At 42.1% G+C, this 26,611-nt stretch overlaps 1 protein-coding gene and 1 long non-coding RNA gene across 2 annotated transcripts; one reads left to right on the top strand and one right to left on the bottom strand.

The window, feature by feature from the left end:
- Window positions 1-745: 745 nt before the first annotated feature.
- Window positions 746-25,428, top strand: LOC146699424 (uncharacterized). The gene is made up of 4 exons (XR_014922924.1): window positions 746-810; window positions 1,712-1,762; window positions 24,867-24,975; window positions 25,103-25,428. It is a non-coding gene; the product is annotated as an uncharacterized LOC146699424 (long non-coding RNA).
- On the bottom strand, window positions 18,775-26,611 carry lta (lymphotoxin alpha (TNF superfamily, member 1)). The gene is made up of 5 exons (XM_085472748.1): window positions 26,521-26,611; window positions 24,841-24,964; window positions 23,233-23,314; window positions 23,090-23,143; window positions 18,775-20,001 (listed from the first exon to the last, which is right to left on the bottom strand). The coding sequence occupies exons 1-5, from the start codon at window positions 26,577-26,579 to the stop codon at window positions 19,679-19,681; spliced, it is 642 nt and encodes a 213-aa protein (XP_085328874.1). The 5' UTR covers window positions 26,580-26,611; the 3' UTR covers window positions 18,775-19,678.

Genomic DNA, 26,611 nt, shown 5'->3' with positions numbered 1-26,611 from the left:
AGCGTGGCTTCCGCTCTTTCTAGACTCTACAGTCTGGTGGCCTACAAACCTCTGCCAAGAAGTTACGCTTCACTTATGATTAAGTGGTTTGCCTCCTCATTTTTCTTCCGCATAACAGACAGGATTTGTTGGTTATCTTAAGCTTAACGTTATTCAGCCATATCCATGAAGCAAGCTGACTCAGGGGTCACATCAATTTAAGTAAATGATAAGAAATAAATGAGCCGGGTGTAGTGGAAGAAATACCACCGAGACAACGAAGCTTAAAAGAAGCTGGTTTGTGCAAACATTGTGTCAGTATGTGTGTGTGTGTTCAAATCTTTCAGACTTTACTGGATACATTTCCACTTCCAGTGGCCTTAAAATCAGGCCATTACCATCTCACTAATCTCACTTTGAAACTATATGACGAAATGTGCTACATAAATAAATTCCTTGCTTGCTTACATCAGAGAAAGATCCTTTGTATTTTTAAGGGATTGTATCATTCCTGTGAGGAGGGAAATTCTATTATGTTGCCACATTGAGGGCACACAGGGAAACATTCAAACCCCACAGGCTCATCAGACCTGTTTCACAGTGAAAGGCGACCCAGATATTTGCCGTACCTGTGTGTCAGTTGCAAAGTGTGTATTAGAATGACTTCCTGCTTCAACTTGCACCTAGAAAGCTTTGTTGTGGTTTGGCTCCTGTACTGACGTACTGGGCATGCTCACTTTCAGTTCTACCTCGAAATTATTCTCATGGTAATCTGACTTGTTAGTGCTTGTCTGGTTGTCTTTAACTACATGCACAGAACTTAACCATGTGGTGAGTATATTGTGTTTATACTTACCAAACTTTAACTATGGAATGCGCTTAAAGGCGTATTAAGCCTACATGTGCTATTTGTGTCTCTGAGGGTCAATTTCAAGCCTTAAATGTGATTTTACGTGAATAATTTGAAAAGGTTTTCATTTAAAATGATTAATAACCAGAAGAAAACAAGAGAAACGCGTCACCGGAAGCACATGTAGCAGGACAGGTTATGGAAACTCCACCTGGTCATACCTGCTGGCTGATGTAATCACCTACATGACTTCATTCATGCTGATTTGTTTACGTTTATGAAGCACTGAACAGTTTTGCATTTAACATGTGCTGGTACTGCTGAGGAGGAGGAGATATGACCTTTACTGGCTGCACTAGAGAACTGAGAATTTCTTCCTCTTTTTTAAAAAAAAGTCTAGTTTTATCAGGTTTCACTCTTTGCAGCTAAACTTTCCCTCCTCAGTCTTGTGGGGGTATTACTCTAACAATCTTTTAAAAGTGGATGCAAGCACCAAAATGTGCATGTTTGTCCATTTACAACAAATAATATGAAAAAAATCCCATTAACCACTTGAATTTTCAAAAGACTTTCCAAGATGACCACAGTTTCTACCTCAAGAAGCAACAATATTAGAGGAGAAATGCAACCGCTGGATGTATTTTATTATTATTATTATGTTTTTCACTTTGTGGAAGTCAAGATTACAACTTACAAATTTCCTGTAGGGCTTCTTTATGTCACAAGAAAGTGTAAAAGCCTAAATTATTGAAATGAAAAAAGAACTCAGCATATGAATCTGGTCAAATATACTGAAAGTGCGCCCTGGTTGTGCTTGCTTGCTGGTTGTGACTGAATCTCTTTGTGCCCTTATCATTCTGTTTAGTCTGTGCTATTTTGCAGACTGGAGGAGCCTGAGATAGGCACAGCGTCTTCAGTTTCTTGGAACTAAAGGTAAGAGTTCCATAATGGGTGAAGTGTGCAAGAGTGACTGAAACTGCTACAAGACCACTATAAACTCTATCAGCAAATTATCTTTGGAAAAAAAGGTTTAGTTGTGGTGCAGCGTTCCAGAGTAACCTTCTTTGGCATTTGCGTGGTTCTACGTTGTTTTGACATTGAGATCACACTGAAAGGGAAAGTTTAGTTGATTTTTATCTACGCTGTTTTCATTCTGTTTGACACACATATGTGCCTTCGAAACTCTGTCCCTGTCCATTTGCAAGACGCCACACGTGGCGTCGTACTTCAGCCAGTCAGAGGCATGTTCTGAAAGCACCTTTACCACAGTGTCTGGGTTGGACGGCGTGTGAAACAGTGTGCAGCAGACTCTGTGGCAGGGTTCTCTTGTTTTTGTGGTTGTGTCAGTAGTGTCACCCAATCATAAGAATACCTGTGTGCAACTCTTGAGTAACACCATGGTTCTCAGTGCACAACCAGTTTTTCTTTAAACTGGTGTTTTGCTGCACTGCAGCCGAGGGTTAGAGATGAGAGCGTAGACCGTATATATAAGATGGGTGTCGCCACTGTGACACTACGAGCCTGAGGCTTCTCTCTCAGCAGAGTAGTGAAGGAGCACTCAGCTTGAGTGTTGCACCTTATCTTTCAGGATGTCCCTTTGTCGTTCTGCTCTATCCTCCAGTTCTTGGCTTCCGTTTATTGTAGCTCTTTGTGTCCCGACTCCAGATCCAACAGAAAAATGACTCATGACTGTTCTCATAATGGTCTGTGGAGTAACCCACCATCATGTTTATCTGCTGAGCTTCTAGAAAATCATTCTCACACATTTAAACAATCCAGTGATTAGATCAGATGGGAAGCATTCATAATGGAGATCATAATTTACCTGGAAAAAGGAGCTCCGGGTGGGAAATTTTAAGTGTCGAGGTAGTGAAAATCAATTTCTAAATAAATTCAATCTAAAAACCCCTAAATAACTACATACATTTGGATCATAAAGCTGTTTCTTAGTTATTTCTACACATTCTGCTGAATTCTGCAGTGACTGGTCAGCATCGGCCTAAACATGCCAATAGCTATTTTTGCTGCACTCTATAATCGTTCCACACAAACATTAAAAAAAAAAAAAAAACTTACTTCCAAAATTTCTTAAATGTAATAAAAACACAGTTTTACTATTCATGTGATTTAAAAAAAAAAAAAAAAAAAAAAGCAGAATAGCTTCTTGTTAAAAATATTTTAATTTACACTTTTAATTTAAGGGTTCAGTTTAATTTCATTTGTACGGTGCCGAATCACAACAGAAGGCAATTTAGCTCTTTTATTTGTGCCAAAGACTTTTCCCTTTTTAGCTGCTGAACTGTTCTTTACATTTAACTTGACTTTGCCCCCATTTTAATTGATAAACCAGCTTCTTTTATTTTTTTTTATCTTTCAGTTTAAATTCACAACATGATGTTTGTGTGTGTGATGTACACATGATTGTATCGTGTGTGAGTGTGTGTGTTATCTGTTTCTGTAAAGCACCGAATGCTGCTCAGTAGTTATTTCAAGCATGTCCATGTGAAATGATGGTTAACAAGATCTTCATCAGTAGAAGTCAGTAAAGCCCCCTCAGGTTATACTGCTTAGTTTCAGTCCATGTTTTCTCCACCTGCTGTGGGGAGAGAAAGTCCCCATCAGTGGGGCCAACCCCAAAGTTTAGGAACCATTGTGACTTTAGTATCGTTATAAAAATTTACTGGGAAATAATCTTTTCTGAAATAAACTTTATTAACTGTTAACTGCTTAAAAGCTTGCTGCGACTGACTGTTTGCACGAAAAGCAGATGCCCTTACTCCTGGTAGATGTGTATCGTCTTGTTTGTTTCTATTGCCAGCTGACAAGGTCATTATTCAAACACTTTGATTTTGTTATTCACTGCACAAAGAGTGCAGCTTTAGACTCAAATTAGTATCATTATGATGGCGCACAGATGAGCATCTCTGCAGAGAGATTTGTGTTTCAGCTGCAAAGAAAATCTTTCCAGAGGCGGTTTCACTTTGAATTTGTTTAGGTTTACTTGCTATGAGTAAGGAGGGTGACTAAGACATACAGTACTGACAGTAAATTTTATACTCTTTGACCTTTTATGTCTACCAGAGCATGTAGGCTTTCCCAGTTTCGCATTTACTTCTGTAATCTCTGGGCCATCAATTCCTGCATTGCATAAATTAAATTTTTTTTGTCAGAGGTTTCCTCCCACACTTGCTGTAAAGTAACATGGAGTTTGACTTTGTAAATGTGCAGGTCCAGCCTTTACCCCTGATACAGTTACACCATCACTTGACAGACAGCTGATTGAACATGAGGATAAACATGTGATTAGTGCCACAATCGAGCAAAACAAAAAGTGTATATTTATCTCATCAACATGATTTGGAGTCAGGTGAGTGACTGTGGGGAATATCTGTTAAAGGAAACATTTCCCTCCTCTTTGTATTATTGCATGAAAAATCACATCATTACATGCCGTATTGGTGGCGTGCATTAAACAGGAAGTGTAAATGACATATTAGGAAGTGGCCTTTTTCACTTACATACTTGAGTCCACCAAATAGATGTACCTCTTAGGGATCAAAGGTCATACTGTGGTGGAAAGTTGGCCAATTTGGGTGAATGTCCTCGTCATGTCACTGAGTGCGTATTCCAAAGGTTGAAAATTAGCAAAGAAAAAATAAAAAGTACCTTTTAGTGTCATTGGTCATCGGAAATTGAGTTCAAAAAACAAACAACAAAAGAGAGCTGTCCTTTTCAGATAACCTTTGAAGGGAATCACAGGCAATTATAGCCACACGCTGTGAAACAGAGACCGGGCGGAATCAAAATGCAGGTTTCCATGTTTCACTGATTGGAAATCTTTAACACACAAAGACAAAATCAGCACTGCCGTTAATATAGACACATTAGCGACATCAGCCAAGATACAGTTTAAGTACACGATCATGCTCTGCTTCAGTGTGTCACAGTACATGTTGGCATTCATGGTTAACTGTAGCTCCCCAGTACCAGCAGCACTCATGCAGCCCCCAAAAATGACATCCCACCACCATGCTTGACTGTAGGCAAGACACACCTGTCTTTGTACTCCCCACCTGGTTGCCACCACACACTCTTGATGTGCTCTTTGCCATGGTGGACCAACTTCTTTGGTCCACCATGGCGAGGGTTGTTTTGAGTGGAACCTGTCCTGTCCTGTATGTATGCACCCTGAAACTGCTGCAGCTCAGTTTCAGGGTGCTGGGTATATTCTTATAGCCTAGGCCATCTTTATGTAGAGTAACAATTCCTTTTTTCAGTTTCCTGTTTAACTCCTCTCTGGAGGGGAGAGGGAGGGGAAACAGGAGGACAAAGGAGGGGGGAACAACTAAGCTGTAGTGCCTCTGCACCTCACTGTACAATACCTTGTGCAATACTTTTTGTAAATAGTCAACAGTGCAATAGACTCAACACTTGAAATGTGCAATTCACTTGTATTTTTATTTTTTATTCCTATTTATTCTATTTATCCCCTTTGTATATTTTATTTATATTTGTCTCTGTATTTATATATGTGTGTGTGTGTGTGTGTGTGTGTGTGTGTGTGTGTGTGTGTGTGTGTGTGTGTGTGTGTGTATATATAACAGTTCTGTAACTGTAACTTTGGTCGGTGCTGTGCTTTTTTTGGAAGTCGAATTTCCCAGAGGAACCCACCCGAGGGATTAATAAAGTTCTATCTTATCTTATCTTATCTTAGAGAATTCTTTCCCATTATGTGCCATGTTAGACTTCCAGTGACCAATATGAGAGAGTGTGAAAGCAATAACACCATATTCAACACACTTGAGGCCTTGTAACACTAATGAGTCACATGACACCAGGGAGGGAAAATGGCTAGTCGAGCACAGTTTGGACATTTTCACTTAGGGGTGTGCTCACTTTTGTTGCCAGCAGTTTAGGCATAATGGCTGTGTGTTGACTTATTTAGAGGTGACAGCAAATCTACACAGTTGTACAAGTTGTACACTTACTACTTTACATCGTATCAAAGTGTCATATCCTCAGTGCTGTCCCATGAAATGATATAACAGAATATTTACAAAAGTGTGAGGGGTGTACTCACTTTTGTGAGAATTTTGCTGAGTTCACCTCCTGCTGGCGAGCTGTTACCGACTTGGCAACAAGTGTCAAAGGGGAAAATGTGTATTCTCCTACTAGCTGGCAAGTTGTTGCTGCTGCTTGCCAGGTGAACGAGGTCAGCTGGTTGGGTGCAGCACCATATATTTCCTTGTGACTTTTTTGGTCACCAACAGAATCCTTCAGTGGCCCATAGTTTGCACGGGAAGAAATTTCTGTCTGAGCTGTAGTGAAACTCGGAAAGAGTGTTTAACGGAAAAAGTATTACCAGGAATGGGAGAATACAAAGTAAAAGTTGTGCCTTTTGAAATGCGTTGGTTAGACCAGTGTGGTATAATTTCTTACTTGGAGGTGAACATTTTCCATTTTGTTGCAAGGTTTTGCGCTTGGTGCTTTGCGAGTATTGTAGTCGCCGTCTGCAAACTGCTGGTGTCTGTGGCAACAAAGGAGGAGACTCACTCACAAACTGATCGAGGAATACACACTTTTCCCGTACAGCCTGTGATTGCCAGCTGATTGCTCACTGGTCCTCAGCCCCTACGTGTCCTAAGATGACCATATTGGCGATATCCCCTCTGCGTGGTGTTACATACATGGGTTAATGTAGAAAATAAGTGAGCACTTAGTCAAAGGAGCTTGCAAAGAAAAGCGTCTGGACTTCTTTAAGTTACTTGAAGACGTTTCACATCTCATCCGAGAAGCTTCTTCAGTTCTAAGGTCAAATGGTGGAGAGTCCCAGATTTAAACCTAGTGGGAGTTTCCCCCCACAGAGGGACAAAAGGACCCCCTGATGATCCTCTAATCACCTGAGCCAAGGTGTGAAACTGGGTGTGGGTCCCAATCAGCCAGAGTTTCGGGTGAGTTCATTGTGAAACCTGGCCCCACCTTATCATGCGAATTCCTGAGGTCAGGTGGCCCAGGATGTGAGTGGGTCCTTGAGCACTTGTACATATTCTGACCTAATTATTTTAAACTTGTCTTATATAAGCACCTGTCATTAAAACAATATTTAAAAGGTCCTCTTTAAGGGTGAGCTGAAGATTTAATTTCTTGTGTGAATGTAGTAAAAAGCTTAGGTTTAACAAAACAGGATGTTCGCAAACTCAGCAGAATGGGGAACTTCTGGGACAAAAACAGAAAATTTTCTTTGTCTGTTGTTTTTTCACCTTGTAGACTTCAGATTAAGAATAACATTAATGCAACATGGAGCCTAAGAGGCAGGACAACCCCCCCAAAAACTGAAAATAACTTTACACTGGCCAAGGCAGCTGTAGGTGTCTACTTCAGAAAACATCCAGGCCGTTTACTTTTGACTTTATCTTTTTATAGATTTAAAATCACAATGGTGAAAGCACACATAATATATATATATATATATATATATATATACGCTGGATAGCGTAGTGGTTAAACTACACGCCTTTGGAACAGAGGATCGCAAGTTCGATTCCTGCCTGGGGCGTCTGTATCCAGTAAGGGTCCTAAGGCTAGACCCCCTATGCTAAGCAAGCCTACCGCAGACATGAGCGAGACAGATAAATATGAAGGCATGCCGGCTCGGACGTCGCCCGGATCAACAAGGTCCGCGTCAGGTGTTGAGGAACCAGGGCACCCTGACGAAAAGTGGGCTACTGGAACAAGAAGGCATCGGTGGGCAAGGGACGAAAACAGGGCGTTGTTGGAATGCTACTACGCAAGTAACCCCGGCGGAAGGGGCTACATGAATAGGATGAGGGACCTATGGATTCTTCGATACCCAACATCCACAATGACGGCGAAACAACTAGTAGCTCAGTGTTCCAACATTCGAAAGAAGGGACTGCTCTCACAGCTAGAGATTGACGAGGTACAACACAAATGCTACGGCAAGGAGGAGTCAGGACGCCAGGTCAGGGGGGAGATATCATCACCCCCACCCGAGATTGGGTACATAGCCCCAAGTGCGATAGGAGAAGGATCGTTGAGTGCGAGAGGAGCTGACCTGAAAAATAGGATCATGGCCAAGCTTGAAACCTGGATCCCCCGTAGCCGGTTACCAAGATTACGTGAAGTACCCTCAGAAGGTCTGCTAGATGATGTTAATGCAGCACTACGGGCAATACCTACAACCACGATTACCGACACTAACAAGCTGATCTACAATACGGCAGCAGTGATCAGTGAGATGCTTGGCTACAAGTTGAACAGCCACAAGGGGCAGTACCCTCCATGGAGAAGGAGGCTAGAGGGCAAGATCAAAGTAGCACGGAGGGAGGTTAGCCAACTAACGGAGTTGCAGAAAGGTGCGACAAATAAGGTGCCTAAGAAATACAGCAAGCTGTCCATACCTGAGGCCTTGGAAACTGCCAAGCAAAGACTCACAGCCTTGGCCAGTCGCTTGAGGAGGTACACCAGAGAGATAGAAGGCAGGAGAATAAACCAGCTGTTCTCCACAGAACCAGCAAAGGTGTACTCTCAGTGGCAAGGGAACAATAAGAGAACAGCACCACCAAGGCTGGAGACGGAGCAATACTGGAAGAGCATATGGGAGAAGGATGCAACCCATAACGGCAATGCTCAGTGGCTAGTGGATCTGAGGGCAGACCACAGCGACCTCCCTGAACAGGGTCCAGTAACCATCACAGTGGCAGATATCCAAGAAAGGGTCTCCAGTATGAAGAGTTGGACAGCACCAGGGCCCGACATGGTTCACGCCTACTGGCTGAAGAAGCTGACTGCACTCCACGAGCGTCTGGCAGCACAAATGAACCAGCTGCTAGTTAACGAGAGACACGCGGAATGGCTAACTGAAGGCCGGACGGTCCTGATCCCCAAGGACCCCAAGAAGGGACCGGTCCCCTCCAACTACCGACCAATAACCTGCCTCAGTACTACATGGAAGCTCCTGTCAGGCATCATATCGGCTAAGATGAACAGGCACATGGGTCAATACATGAGCGGGACACAGAAAGGAATTGGCAAGAATACCAGAGGCGCAAAACACCAGCTACTGGTAGACAGAACAGTCAGCCGAGACTGCAAGACCAGACTGACCAACCTGTGCACTGCCTGGATTGATTACAAGAAGGCCTATGACTCAATGCCCCACAGCTGGATACTGGAATGCCTAGAATTGTACAAGATCAATGGGACCCTAAGAGCCTTCATCAGGAACTCAATGGGGATGTGGCGTACAACACTAGAGGCCAACTCCAAGCCCATAGCACAAGTTACCATCAAGTGCGGGATCTACCAAGGAGATGCTCTGTCCCCACTGCTGTTCTGCATAGGCCTGAACCCCCTCAGTGAGATCATTAACAAGACTGGCTACGGATACCGACTACGGAACGGAGCAGTTGTCAGCCACCTCCTGTACATGGATGACATCAAGCTGTATGCCAAGAGTGAACGAGACATCGATTCACTGATCCACACTACCAGGCTATACAGCAATGACATTGGAATGTCGTTCGGACTGGAGAAGTGTAGTCGGATGGTAACAAAGAGAGGGAAGGTAGTCAGAACTGAGGGGATTGAACTACCAGAAGGCAACATTGCAGACATAGAGGACAGTTACAAGTACCTGGGGATCCCGCAGGCAAATGGGAACCATGAAGAGGCCGCTAGAAAGGCTGCAACCACCAAGTACCTGCAGAGGGTCAGGCAAGTCCTGAGGAGTCAGCTGAATGGTAAGAACAAGATCCGGGCCATCAACACGTACGCCCTGCCCGTGATCAGGTACCCTGCTGGGGTAATAGGCTGGCCAAAGGAGGAGATAGAAGCCACTGACATAAAGACAAGAAAGCTCCTTACCATGCATGGAGGGTTTCACCCCAAGTCCAGCACCCTGAGGCTGTACGCTAAGCGGAAGGAAGGGGGCCGGGGACTGGTGAGTGTCAGCACCACAGTCCAGGATGAGACAACGAACATCCAAGAATACATTGGGAAGATGGCCCCAACTGACCGAGTGCTCAGTGAATACCTCAGGCAGCAGAAACCCAAGAAAGAGGAGGGAGACGAGGAACCATCATGGAAGGACAGGCCCCTGCACGGTATGTACCACCGGCAGATAGAGGAGGTGGCTGATATCCAGAAATCCTACCAGTGGCTGGACAAAGCTGGACTGAAAGACAGCACAGAGGCACTAATCATGGCAGCACAAGAACAAGCTCTGAGTACAAGATCCATAGAGGCTGGGGTCTATCACACCAGGCAAGACCCCAGGTGCAGGCTGTGTAGAGATGCCCCAGAGACAATCCAGCACATAACAGCAGGGTGCAAGATGCTAGCAGGCAAGGCATACATGGAACGCCATAACCAAGTGGCCGGCATAGTGTACAGGAACATCTGTGCCGAGTATAACCTAGAAGTCCCGAGGTCAAAATGGGAGATGCCCCCAAGGGTGGTGGAGAATGACCGAGCTAAGATCCTGTGGGACTTCCAGATACAGACGGACAAAATGGTGGTGGCTAACCAACCGGACATAGTGGTGGTAGACAAACAGAAGAAGACGGCCGTAGTGATCGATGTAGCGGTTCCGAATGACAGCAATATCAGGAAGAAGGAACACGAGAAGCTGGAGAAATACCAAGGGCTCAGAGAAGAGCTCGAGAGGATGTGGAGGGTGAAGGTAACGGTGGTCCCCGTGGTAATCGGAGCACTAGGTGCGGTGACTCCCAAGCTAGGCGAGTGGCTCCAGCAGATCCCGGGAATAACATCGGAGATCTCTGTCCAGAAGAGCGCAGTCCTGGGAACAGCTAAGATACTGCGCAGGACCCTCAAGCTCCCAGGCCTCTGGTAGAGGACCCGAGCTTGAAGGATAAACCGCCCGCAGGGGCGCGCTGGGTGTTTTTTATTATATATATGTGTATATATATATGTATATATATATGTATATATATATATGTACGGTATGTACGGTACGGTATGTACCACCGGCAGATAGAGGAGGTGGCTGATATCCAGAAATCCTACCAGTGGCTGGACAAAGCTGGACTGAAAGACAGCACAGAAGCACTAATCATGGCAGCACAAGAACAAGCTCTGAGCACAAGATCCATAGAGGCTGGGGTCTATCACACCAGGCAAGACCCCAGGTGCAGGCTGTGTAAAGATGCCCCAGAGACAATCCAGCACATAACAGCAGGGTGCAAGATGCTAGCAGGCAAGGCATACATGGAACGCCATAACCAAGTGGCCGGCATAGTGTACAGGAACATCTGTGCCGAGTATAACCTGGAAGTCCTGAGGTCAAAATGGGAGATGCCCCCAAGGGTGGTGGAGAATGACCGAGCTAAGATCCTGTGGGACTTCCAGATACAGACGGACAAAATGGTGGTGGCTAACCAACCGGACATAGTGGTGGTAGACAAACAGAAGAAGACGGCCGTAGTGATCGATGTAGCGGTTCCAAATGACAGCAATATCAGGAAGAAGGAACACGAGAAGCTGGAGAAATACCAAGGGCTCAGAGAAGAGCTCGAGAGGATGTGGAGGGTGAAGGTAACGGTGGTCCCCGTGGTAATCGGAGCACTAGGTGCGGTGACTCCCAAGCTAGGCGAGTGGCTCCAGCAGATCCCGGGAACAACATCGGAGATCTCTGTCCAGAAGAGCGCAGTCCTGGGAACAGCTAAGATACTGCGCAGGACCCTCAAGCTCCCAGGCCTCTGGTAGAGGACCCGAGCTTGAAGGATAAACCGCCCGCAGGGGCGTGCTGGGTGTTTTTTTTTTTATATCAAATTTAGTGTCTACAGTAAGACATTTAATCTTTTTCTGATGGCACACTCGGATGGCTTGACTAATCACCCGGTGAATACATATCCTATCCTATCCTGTGGTTCTTTTTTACACTTTCCCTACAATATGTCACATAATGTCACTCATCACCAAGAAGAATGAAAACTGTTAACAGAAGGAAGTTGACTTTTAGAAATACAGCACAAAAAAACCCATTATCTTATGAGGAAGACAAGAGTGAAACACCGTGGGAAACCTTATGCGAAGGTATGAAAAACACAAAGATGAACCTTAAAAGGAAGTAAATTACCCCAGTGGATGAGCAATACAGAGCTGATAAACTGTGTAGGGGATCTGAAACACAGGACTTCCCTCGGGAGGAGCCTGAAGATGTACACTGTGACCTCTTTCCTCATACAGGCTAAAAGTGTGACCACAGCAGGTACGGGCCGTTTTTAGTAATATGTGTGAGAGGAATCAACAGGACCGGATGGCTTAAAAAACAGTCACCTCACCACTGTGTGCGGTGCTATTTTTAATAGTCCTTACAGTCAGTGTTTAAACTCTGTGGAAAAGGTTAATAATCATTCTTGAGCCTAAAATACTACGGCTTACTGCTCGTAGCTTTATCATCTGTAGTATTTTTAACTAGTCATAGTAAACTACCGATGCTGTCATTAGGGGTGGTGTGACAAGGTGATAATGCATTAGTGTACATTTCCTTCCTCCTTGATCTAAAAATATGATACAACAGTTCATAATTACAACATGCTTTGGTTGTAGCAACAAGAGCCAAATAACAAATATGACTGTTATGAAGAAACAACATCTCAATGATGGCTGATGGATGAACTGTAATTCAAGGCTAAAATGACCGATGACAACATAGAGGATCCAAAAGCATGAAGAAGAAAGAGCACTTTTCAAAACAAAGCTCTTTCACATGAAAACAAGCAGATCAGATACTGAAGAGAAAAAACAAGCAGCAGCAGCAGGGTGTGTCTGGACGTGAACAGGAGATTGGTCAAATTTAAGTCCTGGAACCATTGTTCTGCATTCAGATTTCTTAATAAAGGCTCTTATGACAAATAACAGGGAAGTCATTGTTCTCTTTTAATTTAAGGTAAAATAAATAATAAAGAGGTCTCAACTCAAGCTGGATTAAAAGTTGTGGAAGAATTGTAGATCTGGCTTCAGGCCTTCAAGGTCTTGTTGTTGTTTGTTTGTGTTTCTATCCCGTGTAAAGTCAGATAAATAAAATCAATCAGCTGGTTAAAGCATATTTATGAGAGGTCACTGACTCTGCTGACCTGATAGCCTAAGGCAGTTGATTTTGTAGCTTTGGGCCTCTGACAGAAAAGCTTTGCTTTAGTTATTAGAAAACAGGCCTCTGACTGTGGATCTCAGGCTTCGTACCCACTTACATGCAACTAGGTCAGATACATAACCCGGAGAGAGGCCATGGAGAGCCTTAGCATCAGCAGCAAGACCTTAGAATCTATTCCAAAGCATGTGGGGAGACATAGAAGTGAGGGTAAACTGAGTGTGATGTGATTGTGTGTAATTTATTTGTGGATTTAATTTCCAGTTTTAATACAAAGAATTTCAATTACATTACTAATTTGACTTCAGGCAAGTTGAAACTTCTAATAAATGTATTCAGAGGGAGGAGTAACAATTCAGCTTTATTGGGTTTTTTTCTTATTTAACTGCAGCTTTCTCAACATAATAGTGTTGTGATTACATCAGCCCGCAGAATAAAGCAGAGAGAGAACTCACGTGGTGAAGCAAGATGAGCTTATCCTAAACTGTAGCTTAAACCCGGCAGACTAACATCAATAATGTAGGAGTAGTCACGACGGTACCGTCTTCTCCTGTGTAAATTCTCTGACCTCATGACGGGTTTCACTGAAATGAAGGAAACAATAATAAGAAAACTCCACAGGATCTTTTTCTTTCTTTCTTTCTTTCTTATGAACTGATGAACTGCAAGACAAGTTCAGCCTGTGCGATCATCTCTAAATCAAACAGCGCTTTTATAAATAGCCACTTTTGCGTGTATTCTGCTTAGATCATCCACTTAGGCTACAAATGAGGCCCCAGGTACAAGCAGCTAAAGGTCGAAAGCTTCCTGTTAGAGGCCAAACACTGCTGTACAGATGTACTGCAACACTGTGTGAGTGCACCAGTCCCCTTTAGGCCACGCAGACGGCTCAATTATTGCATCATCAGTTTCTTTGATGAGATGGCTATATTTGGTTAGCTGTATTGTGAAGACTTCCTCTTGTACTGTAACAATGAAAAGCTGTCCACTTTAAGGGGGCAGGTGACATCTACAAACCACTGTAATGGGAGCGGTGATCCCTGTAACTGGGATTACTGGCATTTGTGCTCCTTTTGGTATTTTTGGCCTGATGGCAATGCATTAAAGTTGTCATGTTGGGACGCTGTGGGCTGACTGTCTCAGCCACTTCACTTTTTTACAGGTACAGACAGCTGAATGAAGGAAGCGAAATCACGTTAACATTATATCGTCTGTATAATATTTTCCTATTGTCAGAAACGTTAGCCTCACAGCCCACTTCTACTGTGGATCGAAAAAGTTTATAGGAAAAAAGAACACCCACTCCTGATGTACGGACTGTAGTTGTATTGTTAGAGTGAGTTTGTGTATTGGCATGCACTGTTAGAACAGACATGGACGTACTGTTTCTGAGCTGACTGCAGTTGTGTGAAGCACTGCGACAAATGTTCATATTGGCACTAAAACTATCTCCTATTTCAGGCTTTTGCTGAGTCTCCAGACGGTGGGCAGGTGCATCCTGTTCCTTTTCCTTTTAATTTGTCAGATGTGTCTCGAGAACTTGATTAAAGTCGATCTGTGGCAGATTAAATTAACTGGGCATGACCATGTATTTCATACTGCATGTTGGGACAAATATTGAGCTATGACGTTCAAGGAACTCTTTGTAGTTTGTACGGCACCGAGTGCTCGCAGGAGGGCAGTGACCTCAATAAATGTGAACTGGAAGAAATTTGGTGCCACCCGACTTTTCCTAGATTTGGATTTCGCAGTGAAACTGAGTAACTGAGCAGGAAGGCCTTGTTCGGGGATGCGACCAAGAGCCCGATATTCATCTTAAGGCTTTAAGAACTCTCCTACAGAGGTGAGAGTACCTGAGCAGCACTCTATAAATCATGCTTTCATCTTGGAGCAGCTAAAGAGTAGCAGCTCTGAGTAAAAGGAGTATTTATCTGGTTTGCCAAGCAACATCTAAAGGACTCTCTGTGTTTAATGGGTTTTCTCTGATGTCATGTTGCAAAAACTGCCCTCTCTGGGCAGAATTTCAAACTCTGTATCTGTTAAATCCCAGCAACCTGTACCCTGCTGATGCAGTCCCTCCAGAGGAGAGCGGTGGTGGTATCTTCATGCTGTGAGGGGTAAATTTAGTGATAGCCGTGGCCACATGCAGAGAGGTTCTTAAAGAAATCTTTCTCCAGATGGTTCGCCTTTCGGCACTACGCTGATCTGAACTGAACAGTAAATGCAAAAGTTTCTGGTTTTCCATTAGTGATCTGAGCACCTCACAGAACATCTGAGAGAAAACCTGAAGACGCTTCTCATCCAATCTGATGGTGCATGCCAATATCAGACAGGAAGAATGAGTGGAGATAAGCTTGTGTAGATGTCATACACATCAGTCTGGATACTTTTAATGTGTCATTGTGGGCTGAGTAGACAATAAGTCTTCAGGTGGTCTGTGTAGGTGGACTTTGGCTGCTCAGAACAACACAAACACAAAAGGGAAGGTAATATAGAAACACACACATGCACGCGGGATCGTATACACACAGCATCGTTTTATCTCAGTTCTGTGGTTGAGCATCGTCACATGCTTTTGCCACTAGGTGACGAGACCTGAACTCGTAGTGGGTGTCAAATCTATAAATCTAAAATGTCAAACAGAAAAAACTCTCACGGTGATTTTTAGACGCCCTTTATATTAAGAAGCATTGTTTATAAGCTCAGAAAAAAATCTAACTTGACCCTTTACCATAAAGTGCTGAAAATTCTCAGGACAACAAGAAAAAATGTGCCCCATCAGCAGCTTCCTGAATTCTTAATGAGAGTTCTTAGAAGCTCCACTTGTTTTCTTAGATCTAATCTCACTCTTGTGTTGAAACTAGACACTTTACGTGCTCCCCTTTTCCACACTCAGGCAGGAGTGCTCCTGTTTCTTTGTGGGCCACGAAATACCATTAGAGGCCTGACTAATCAGCTAATACAAATGACAAGCCCCATAAACAAAGGCTGAAGAGAACAAAGGAGCCAGTGTCGTAAGAAAGCGTGACAACATTACAGCTGAGATACCTGTTAGACATGATGTCATGTTACAGCTTCTGTCCAAACCCAGAGGCGGGCGGTGTTAACACTGATAAGGTGAAGGGATTTTTTTTCTTTGTTGACTGAAGTCAGTGTTAAAGATGTAATAAGGTGGATACTGTCATTTTCAAGTGAATATTAACTTGTTGAGCAGGTGTCATTGCTACACTCCCATAGTGAGTGTGTTCCTGAACAGTAGAGTCAGAGCCTGGGGAACGTCTGTGATATATGTGGATGATGACGCCATAACACTGCAGTGAAATGCTGTACATTCATTCATTATTTAGAGAATTATTATTTAGAAAAGACAGGAAAGCAGAGAGAGAGAGTTTGGGGTAACACACAGGAAATGGTCCAGAGTGGACTCAAACCCAAGTGCCTGCAGTGACCTTTGATCATCTGCTATAGCAGCGCCCAAACTCTGGTATTTTATTAGTCTTAGTCAACAGGCATATGCCACTTTATTTGGTACACCCGTCCACCCTGCTGTTGAACGGTTGAACTTTGCATTTAACCATGTAGTCATGTGAACCTGGTGAAGTTCAAACTGAGCACATTTAAGTGGTTTTGACCGTGGCACTTTTGTTAGTGTCAGACAGGCTGATCAGAGTGTTTCAGAAACTGCTGATCCACTGGGATTTTCCCACACCAACCATCTCCAGGGTTTACAGAATGGTCTGAAAGACAGAAAATATCCAGTGAGCCGCAGGTCTCAGAGTGAAAATGCTTTGTTGATGCCTGGGTTAGATGAGAATGGCCAAATTGCTTCGAGCTGAGAGGGAGGGAACAGTAACTAAAATAACCTCTTCTTAAACCAAAGTACGGACACGAGCATCTCTGAACACGTAACACATGAGACTGTGAAGCAGACGGGCTACAGAAGCAGAAGACCACACCGGGTGTCAGCCATCGACAGAAGATTAAGGCTACAAATGACCATAATTGGTGAATTCTACAACAAACGTTGTCCAATGAAGTTAAAGAAAAAAATGTTTCCTGGTTGAATTACTCTCAATTTCCACTGCAATATTCACATGTGAGGGTCGGAATTTGTCATAAAACCAGCTGGTGACATGACAGTGCCTACATTCTTCTTTTATGTGTAGTCTGTGGGGGTTGGAGTCCGCCTCCAATGACCATTAGAGCAAATGTAGCTCTCGGCACTTGTGTGATGGCTTTGTTTTTCATACCCAGAGGTCGCCACCTGATTGGTAACTGTTATTAAAAAAGCAAACTGATGTCATTTTTTTTCTAGTTTTCCCACAGCCGAGTCTGTCCGGTGCTGCTTCGATTAAAATAGATGTGGCATTCATTGTACTTTATTTGTGTTGCATCAGGCCTGGTAGAACTGCAGGAGAGACTTTTTTAGAGCCAGTTCAATAACATCAATATTTACACCCTGCTTTTTATGAGGCTGCTATTCACTCTCTAATTTACAGCTCTGATTGGGCGGAAGTTAAAATGTCAACTTTTGCTGGAGTTTTTTCCCAAATGTCACTTTGATCCGGTGATGGGAACACAGAGACTCATTGTATTTCAAAATTCTCCAGCGTGTCTCATCCGTGGAGCTCAAGCTTGCCGACTTTGGCCTCACAGTTTCAGAGAAGTTACCGACTACTATGTGTTTAAAGTTTCTTTCAAGCCTCATTGTTTAGGAGTTTATTAGTGTGTAGCTTGTGGACTGCAGAGAAGTGTCAGCATTACATCCTATATTTATGCCTGACCAGTTTTCTACAGAGACAAACAAAACAGGAGCGAGAAATGCTTAGTAGAAACCATGACAGGAAAGTAGTGTATGTCAACAGAGCTTCCATTATTTAATGAGCTTAAATGTATATGCACTCTCACAAAATGATGTATAATAGCTCGGTCGGGCTATTATTCCACAATGTACAAAAACAGACTTTCTTAAAAATAACAAACAGAGGAACTCTGGGCCTTTTTGCTTTGAGGCAACAGCGCTAACTGCTGTGTGTTTAATGATATGTATTTGATGATTTTCATTTAAAATTGAACTGAAATAAACAGTAAAACCTTGAAATCTCAGAATTAAATTAACATGTTATCTAATTACTTTTTATTTCATGATATTGCACCTTTAGGATCTAGGAGGAATATAACAAATATCTACCAATATACTTCTTTGGCCCTCAGAAGTCACGATTATTAACAACACATGTGTGTGGATGACCCGGAGGGTAATGTACTCCGGCCTCTGAGCTCTATTAAGTTTCAGTCCCAGTACATTAAGGGTGAAACTTACACATTCACGTATGACTAGCTTCATGATTTTTACATTCTAATTCTAAAAATGATATTAAGATGAGCTAAACTGCCTCAGGGGAAGCTGGTCAGAGGGTGCTGTGAACTCAAAGGTGTCTGAGGGTGTTGTAAAGGGGAAGCGGTGTAACGGTTGCACCAAATATGTGGCTTCCTGTGCTGTTGCTCAGCACACACACAAGTAAATATCACAGCGGTTGAATACCTGTGAGTAGAACTAATGTCAGGCCCGAAAGATGAACAGCGCCGTGTTTTATGTTTTTTAATGTCACTTCTGAGGTTTCTCAGAATGCATTTGTGGTCTGTGTTAAGCATTTTTCATTGAATGAAATGTCATAGCAGGATGTGTACGATCATCCGAACAGACGATGCTGTGGTGTGCGAAGGCTTCATGCTGCCTTTGATTAGGTGGGAAGTGGTACCACCGTGTGGCCAGTCAGCAGTGCAACGTGCAAATAAAAAGTGCATCAGGTTGGTTTACAATAATCTTTATTAAACGTCTATATGCAGAATTCAACAACCAAAATAGAATACTCAATTACATAAATTACAGAAGCACATAACAGTGAAAAGGAACATAATTATTCCAATGACTTTCACAGTTTACATTCATGTCGGCCTAAAAATTCAAAAACAACTCAGAACCAGCTGGCATTTTTAAAACTCTGTTCAGGTTGGACTGATGCAGTATACGATTGTTTGACCTTTATTTACTATGAAGATGTGGCCTATCAAGAGTACGAGGTGCCAGTTAGTAAAGTCTATATTAAAACCTGCATAATGGAGATTTTTTTCTTTATTGTAGTGTTCCATGTTAGCCACAGAGTCTTTAATAATTGTAGACCATGATCAAATCCTTGCAGTATTTTTTTATATTGTGAGAGTTAAAGGGGACCCATTCCTTTTCCTTTTATATATATTTATATATAGTTTAAACATGTTAAACATTACCAGTGTTTTTAAAAAAATGAGGTCAGAATATGTATAATTATTCCGTATATTACATTCTATTGGGGGTCAGTGTGACGTGATATAAGGCAGTCATTCCTAATATGAGCATATCAGGGGTGACAGAGGGAATCTTCCTATCGCTGTACAAAAACTGTCTGCAGTTCAGATGGTGGTGCAGCAGAGGGCGCTCACAAACTACTTATTATTGGACAGAAGTGAATGGCGCTAAATGGCTAAAACAAATAATTTACAAAATAAAAAATAAACATTGTTTAAAAACGTGAGTCCAAGAATAAAAATATGCAGCTGGAGATGAGCAGAATATTTCCAATTTAAATATCTAGCTCAAAAATCCAGTTTGCTTTTATTCTAACTTGTTTATTTAGGGCCACAAGTAACATACCAGTCCAACCAGACCTCCAGTTCTATTGAAGCTTGATGACACCCCAGTAGGTATCGTCATTTAGAATTTCACCTGTTATGTTTATGTTGACACTGTCCAACGGTCTAAGTTTGACAATCTTGGCCAACCACACTGAGTTCTCTGATGAGGCCGGGTAGATGCCCTTAGCCAGTGTCTTAGTTTTCTTATCATGAAAGCCAGTTCTTTTCACAAGCACACATCTCTCCCGTGAATCTTCCCTGAAGGTCACCTGGGCGTAAAAGAAGTAGGTCCCGTTTTCCTGGACGATGATGGACGTTCCACACAGGGTAAGGGTTTTGTTTCGATTTTGTTTCGAAACAGAATCTGTAGGAAATATGGAGAACGTTTCTTTAATCACTCAGTTACTTTAAATTCATTTTTAATAATTGATTTTTAACCTTTTTTTCTTGTTGTTGTTTTGTGTAATCAACCCAAATGTTCACGTCAGGTGTGATTTGAGGCCACAGGGGAAGGGTGGATCAAGTGAGTTAACGTATACACCATTATCCTTCTCAGTATGTGGGGGGGAGGGTAAGGGGCTCCAGAAAAGTAAGAAAAATTCAGAAACTTTAGCACGTGATGTCCAGTTCAATGGATGCACCATTGCGCTTCGTATCTGATATTTTTGATGGTAGCGCTGCAGCTGATGTTCAGCAGCATCGATAAATACTGCATCATTGTTAATTACTCTCTAATTTACATCTTTGATTAGGCAGACGGGAAAATGTCAACTTTTGCTGGAGTTTCTTCCAAATGTCTCTCGGATCCGGTGATGAGAACACAGAGACTGGTAGCTGTTGACTCAGACCTCACAGTGGAGTAGTTTCTCACTGTATGTGGGAAAGTTTTCTTTGAAGCTTTGAAGGTTAATTATAGCTTGTGGACTGCAGTGAAATATCTCAGATTAATATCTAATCTTCTGTGCTTGACCAGTTTTCCACAGAGGGAAACAAAACAGAAGACGGAGGCGAGCTGGGTTAACCTTTGTTGTCTAAATCAGTTCAGTACGTTTAAATGTGAAATATAGAATGATATCTGACAGTAAATCGGTATAAGCGTTATTACGGTAATTGAATGCTGGTTTTTCCACTTTACACACGTTTTCTTTGAGCGTACAGAAAAGAATCGGGTGAATACCCGAGTCAGGGATAATAATAACTATTAATAAATGAATATTTTAGCGCTCAACATTGACACGCTGAATGCCGGTGGGTGTGCAACCCATGCCTTATTAATCTGTCAACTGAAGTGAAGAAAACCACATGAAAGAGGAAATAGAGGAAACTCTCCAACCGACTTGTTTTTTTTAATGACTAACAAAAAGTGTCTTTTTTTCTTGAATTTCCTGAAAGGAAGTGCTTTTTCCTCTCTGCTTCAGATCAGTGGGCCCCATAATCACAGCTGAATAAATACACCAGGTAAACAAAGCTGATCTTCCAATTAGTGTCTAATTTTCCTGCAACATACCACCTGACGAACTTGTGAAATCTGCTGCTGTGGGCTGTAATTATACGTTAAGTCGGTGCAGCCCACATTACAGAGCTGCTTCGGGTTTCTTGTGGTTTTAGAAACCCACTTCACACAGGAAAACTGCTGCATAGTGGGAGGAAAACAGTAAATGAGATTGGAAACACAATGAGGCTGCACGGCTCTGTGTTTCTCAACGGTTTAACCCGTGCAGAGGATTTCTTTGTGGATGTGGTGAACTTTTAAAACGTAGATGTAATAGTTATTCGTCAGCAGGATAAGTATGATAACTTTTATCTCTTCAACACAATAAACCTCATGGTTTTAATCTGTTCTACCGCTGGCATAAAAAATACCTTCTCCAAATGTAGCCAGTAACTTCTCCACAGCTATAAGACCAAAGTGAATTATAAAGGGAACCGTGGGACAGAAAATGAAATATAATATCGTTAGCTTCATAGCATAATTGCCTAAGTCATTTGACTAAGTCAATGACTTAGGCACTTATGCTATGAAGCTAACGATATGTCTCTTTGTGCCGTTGCCAGACCACAATGGGATCTGAAAAAAAGTAACATCTTCACTTCTGCCTGTTGTCAAAACTATAAACTAAAGAGCACATTAACCTCACAACTAAACGTGTCACAATATACCTGTACTGATGACATCTCAAATGTCAAATAGATAATGTGAAATAATCAGTCCAACCTAGCATTTTGTAGATGGTCACACTGCATATTAATGCTATCTTGAAAAAGAAGAAGAAAACTGCTCACAAAATAATGTTGATGCAACTGACAAAGAGATTAAATAAAACGATCTCATCAATGTGGAAGGTAAACCCCAACAAAAAGGGGTAACGTGTGAAGAAATAACCATGTTAATCCCAAGAGGGGTCTTTACCTAACCCATAATCTGTATATAAAAGATGGAAGTAGCCTCTGAGTTTGAAAAGTGAAGCCAATGCAAAAATACCTCAACCCAGCTTCACAGGGGCCACATCCATCTTTCATATACAGCGTGGCGTTGAGAAAACGAGGCGTCTTTAAAGTCGCATCTCTGTTCCAAGCTTTGCACAACTTTAGATCACAGCAGGATCCGAACATGACCAGATTCCCAATGCCGTTCCTGCGTTTGGCTTCTTTCCTCCTCACCCACACCGGAGCTGGTGTATTCTTGACTTAGTGGTTTTAATAACAGATATGGCCTGCTCTTGTCGTAAAGGGATTCCTATCAGACTGTTAATGTAGTAACACATGAAAACACTTTGGAGGGGAAATAAACTTGTACCTGCAGTGTATTAAAAAAGGAAATACTAATAAATCCATCCACTGTCAGACTGGTTAACTGAAACATGACGTCAGCTTTTATCACCCATCCACTTTAGATTAGAGATAAAACACAGAGAAACACAGCAGTATATCAGTTTCCTGTCTAAGTTCTAAGTATTTGAGAACATGTGCCTTCATATAGAATTTGTAGAAAGTTGTACCTTTTTTTCTTTTCTTTCACAGAGTCTAAACAGACTCAGTTAGTTAACCCCAGGTTGGTTGAAATATTCAAATTAGGTGTTATTTTGTTATTTACTTGTTTGTTCACACCCCTCCCCCTCAACCCGCCGTGTCCTCGTGCGCCTCATTTGAAGGCTGCCCACGTTTTTCAGAATGACTTTCAGCTGCTACTGACATGTCTGAGCTCGTTGCACTCAGCATCTGTAGGCGTCCAGTTTAACAGTAGTTTTTATGCATGGCAGGCATCATCATGATACGAGATCAGTAACAAGTGAGAGTTGTCTCTTTGGATGTGTAGCAGAGTTAAGATTTGTCTGTGTGATCATTAAAAGTTGGTGTAAAAAGACATAGTAAGAACAAGGGATACGGTTTTCTCATGAAACTCATGATTGTCAGAGCATGCCAACTTCCCACATGAAAAGACGTGAGCTCACCTACAGACAGACGTCCATTATGGTGGGAAATCTGGATGAATGGGTGAGAGCTTCCTGAAATGCAAAATAATTTAAAGGATTATGACATTTTCAGTCTTACGATTATGTGATTGTCCATGATAAATGTGACAAATGATATTTACCTGACTTAAAAGGTTCCTGAGTCTGCCTTTGTATGCGACCTGAATGAGTTGAGTTGATGGTCTCTGGTGTAGGGACTCCAACCTTGAGGAAAAATCAAAACATGCTCAACAAGTGTGCCGTAAACCTCCTTTCTTTAAGAAGGTCACCATAGATATTTGTGGTTGCAAAAAGACTTCAATTTCTATAGAAATCTGTGAGCTGACCTCTATACACAAGTTACTCCTCAGTTTGTGAGCTCAATCTCTCATTTCAGTATGCTTGTTGGCTAACAACGTGTCAGTCATCCGCTGTTAAGCACTGAACAAGCGGCTTCACAGTGAGACCCAGCCTTCCTGGTCAAATCTGACTTATTTGTAACCAATATGGTGAAAAAAATCCTCCAGAGGTTTCAAAACTCAAGACTTCTGAATCTAATAGATGATGTCAGTGAAGCTATATCCATCTTTTGTACTGTTCCTGGCTGTTTGTCTTATATTGTTTTTCAAGTACTCACATTTCCCTTTAGCCTTTACCTTTTCCACTATTGTAAATAAGGATGTGCTCTTGCAGTACAAACTGGAATTAAAGGAAATTACAGCCTGCTTCGTTTTCAGTCAATATCCTGAAAATGTTTTGAACATGAAGTCATAGGAATTGTTTGTGTTTATGCACGATCAATACTCCACTTAAGGAAATCCCAGAAAAGTTTTTACAGAGTTCACAGAATTGGGGAATGACTAAAATCAAAGTATTATAGAAGGTGAAAGATGTACCCATGAGGAAGGATACATCTTTCACCGTCTTCAAATACTGTGATCGCAGTATCACAGTATCACACTCTGTATGTTGTTCTCATGGCCACGGATAGGTGGCCATGAGAACCTGCATTTTAATGGTAGTGGTTATTATGAAAATATACTGTTTAAAGGCTGGGGAAACCTGCAGTCAGCTGAGACTGAAGTCGCTTGGATGAGTGACGAAACATTTCTGCCCCAACCCCGATAAGGATAAGCGTAGGATGGATGGATGCACATAGAGAAATTCTCAGTTTCAGTCTGCAACAGCTCCACTTCTCTAAAGGCTCTATTTTATAGTTGCCATGTTTAACAGACACTGGAGAGACTTTTCAAACACAATGAGTTTCTGTGTTCCCATGAGAGTGCTATCTGACAAAATCATCAAAGATGAAGGTTTTCACTTCCACCTAGAAACAAAGAGTGACTAATGGCCCTGTAATTGTGAGGCAGATGTTGTTGGCCTTATTTTCTAATTCTGGGGATGTTTTTTAGAAGAAGAAAAAAGAAATTAAAAGAACCCAAGAGCTTAAAGCATTCTTCCTTTTGTTGAGCAAGCAAGAGGAACTCATGGTGTTGCTGCCATCTAGAGGCACAAACTGGGTATCTAGAGCTGACTTAATGTCTTTGAATAAACCGATAAGGGTAGATGTGGGGCTCATTTTATTTACTTTACCGTAATAAATATGGTATTTACACAAATTACAAGCAGCAAAGCATGTGCTTTTACAAGTGCGTTCTTGATGCAAACTAAGATATGCAAACTAAGATATGACCCCGCTAGCAGTCAACATGAATCTCAGTGAAATCTGTGTTTGTGGCAGGCATACTGACCTCTGCTGGCTTCTGATTCATTGTAGCGAGATGTACAGCCATAATCACCATGGCCACGGTGAGGAGACAGCACCAAGCCTGCAGCAGCAGGTGCCTATAAGACGACCTTGGCTGATCCTCCATTCTGTCAGACAAGTACGCACAAAACCATTTAACAAATCGGCCTTTCATTTGAGAGAATGACTTTAATTAGTATATCTTCTGGCATAAGTTAACACCAGTTAATCAAGATTTTGACTGCTCTAAATATTCTGTTTCACAGGTTTCTTTCTTCATCTCTTGGCTCTGTCACTGAGGCCTCAAAGGTGGCGGAGCATGCAGAGCTCCACTTTGACCCAGGACCCTCAAATAAAAAAAAAATCAAGACTTCCATTTCCTAGTTAAATAAACATCAGGATCAAAAATAACCTTTTTACTTTTATTACAAAGTTTTCTTGATATCATATCCGCATCTTTTAAATGTTAATATATTAGAAGGATTATTTTGAACAGCGAATCATGCAAAGCCACTCTAGTAGACACTGAGAACAAATTTACCATTGTTAAAGCTCCAAGAAAGTTTTATTACCTAGTATTCAACAATATATCCTCTCATTTGTGATGTCATGACCTCTTTAATTTTAAATTGCGCCCCTTTAGGGGTGAGTGGGGTCTGGGAGGGTCACTTGAGCAACTATCGCAGTATATTTCTGCAGAAAGAGCGCATTTTTTCTTCAGCGTGCTTCACCTATTGTGCTTTTGGGACTTGTACACCTCCACCTCTTCCATTAGGTCAGAGTGCAAAGCCAGACAGTGAGATGAGTTGCAAGTAAGTTCTCACTTTCGCTGTCTTATGAAATGACAACTTTCTAAGAGAAGTCACTGAATTCTTGCCCTGATGAAGTCAATGTGACATGTTAACATGACTCAAAGAAGAACTGGCCTCAATAATCCTGTGACCACAAGCACACACATTTAAACCAGACCCCACAGAAATCATTTACATGGCTCCTAGAATGGCTGCTTTGCACTTGCCGTGTTATGGTTAACCTAACCATGCTGCTGCTTGTCTGGGATTTTACCTCAGTGGGAGTTTTTTTGTCCGGTACACAGGGTTTCTATGGTTCAACATTTTGTGGTCTGCTTGTTTATTTGTAATGACATAGACAGAAACCACTCAGTGATTGCAAAAAATGCCACTGACCCTGAACTGTGCGTCCAATGCACATTGCTATGGTTTAATTTACATTCCAGTGAGGATGCACAGCAGGCTTCACATAGTTGCACTTGTGCCTGGGTTAGACAGTGAAAACACTGGTTCAACCACTCAGTCTGCAATTCGCTCACGATTTTGTCTCTTTAATCTGAATTCTAAAATCGATATGGATAGCAATTCATTTTCTGGGGGGGAATTAGTCAAAAAGTGTCATTAAATCACTACAAAATCCGAAAAATAAACAAAGGGACATATTATTGGGCTCTTTACATTACTACGCTCTACACAGTTCTGTGTGAAAGCTGAAAAATCGTATCCCCGAACACGCCTTCCCTTTTCTGTAAAAACTTTCTATATTCTGTCATGTAAGCATCACAGCGGCAGCACTGAGCTCAACCACAGACCTCTGAATGAAAACATTCACAAAGAAATCACAGGAATTTAAGACAATATATACAATAGGATCTAAATCAATCTTGACTCACCTAGTGTGTGTTGCACTCTCACTGTCCAAATTCATGTGGTGCTTGTCTCTCAAAGACATGTCAGGTTGTCAGGGTTTTCCCTGTTACATGA

This window comes from Copadichromis virginalis, linkage group LG11 (genome assembly GCF_057382275.1).
Source record: "Copadichromis virginalis isolate Kocher_CV1m ecotype Utaka linkage group LG11, C_Virginalis_male_GT1.1, whole genome shotgun sequence".
Taxonomy (NCBI): Eukaryota; Metazoa; Chordata; class Actinopteri; order Cichliformes; family Cichlidae; genus Copadichromis; species Copadichromis virginalis.
The sequence above is the reverse complement of the archived record's forward strand: the minus strand, read 5'-3'. Positions and strand labels throughout refer to the sequence as shown.

Bases quoted from the DNA above. Each gene is read 5' to 3' on its own strand.
- lta (XM_085472748.1), bottom strand. From the start codon at position 26,579: ATGTCTTTGAGAGACAAGCACCACATGAATTTGGACAGTGAGAGTGCA. The intron at 23,144-23,232 runs GTAAATATCATT...TTTGCATTTCAG, and splicing joins TCAGGAACCTTTTAAGTCAG to GAAGCTCTCACCCATTCATC. The intron at 20,002-23,089 runs GTGAGCTCACGT...TATTTCCTACAG, and splicing joins TAATGGACGTCTGTCTGTAG to ATTCTGTTTCGAAACAAAAT.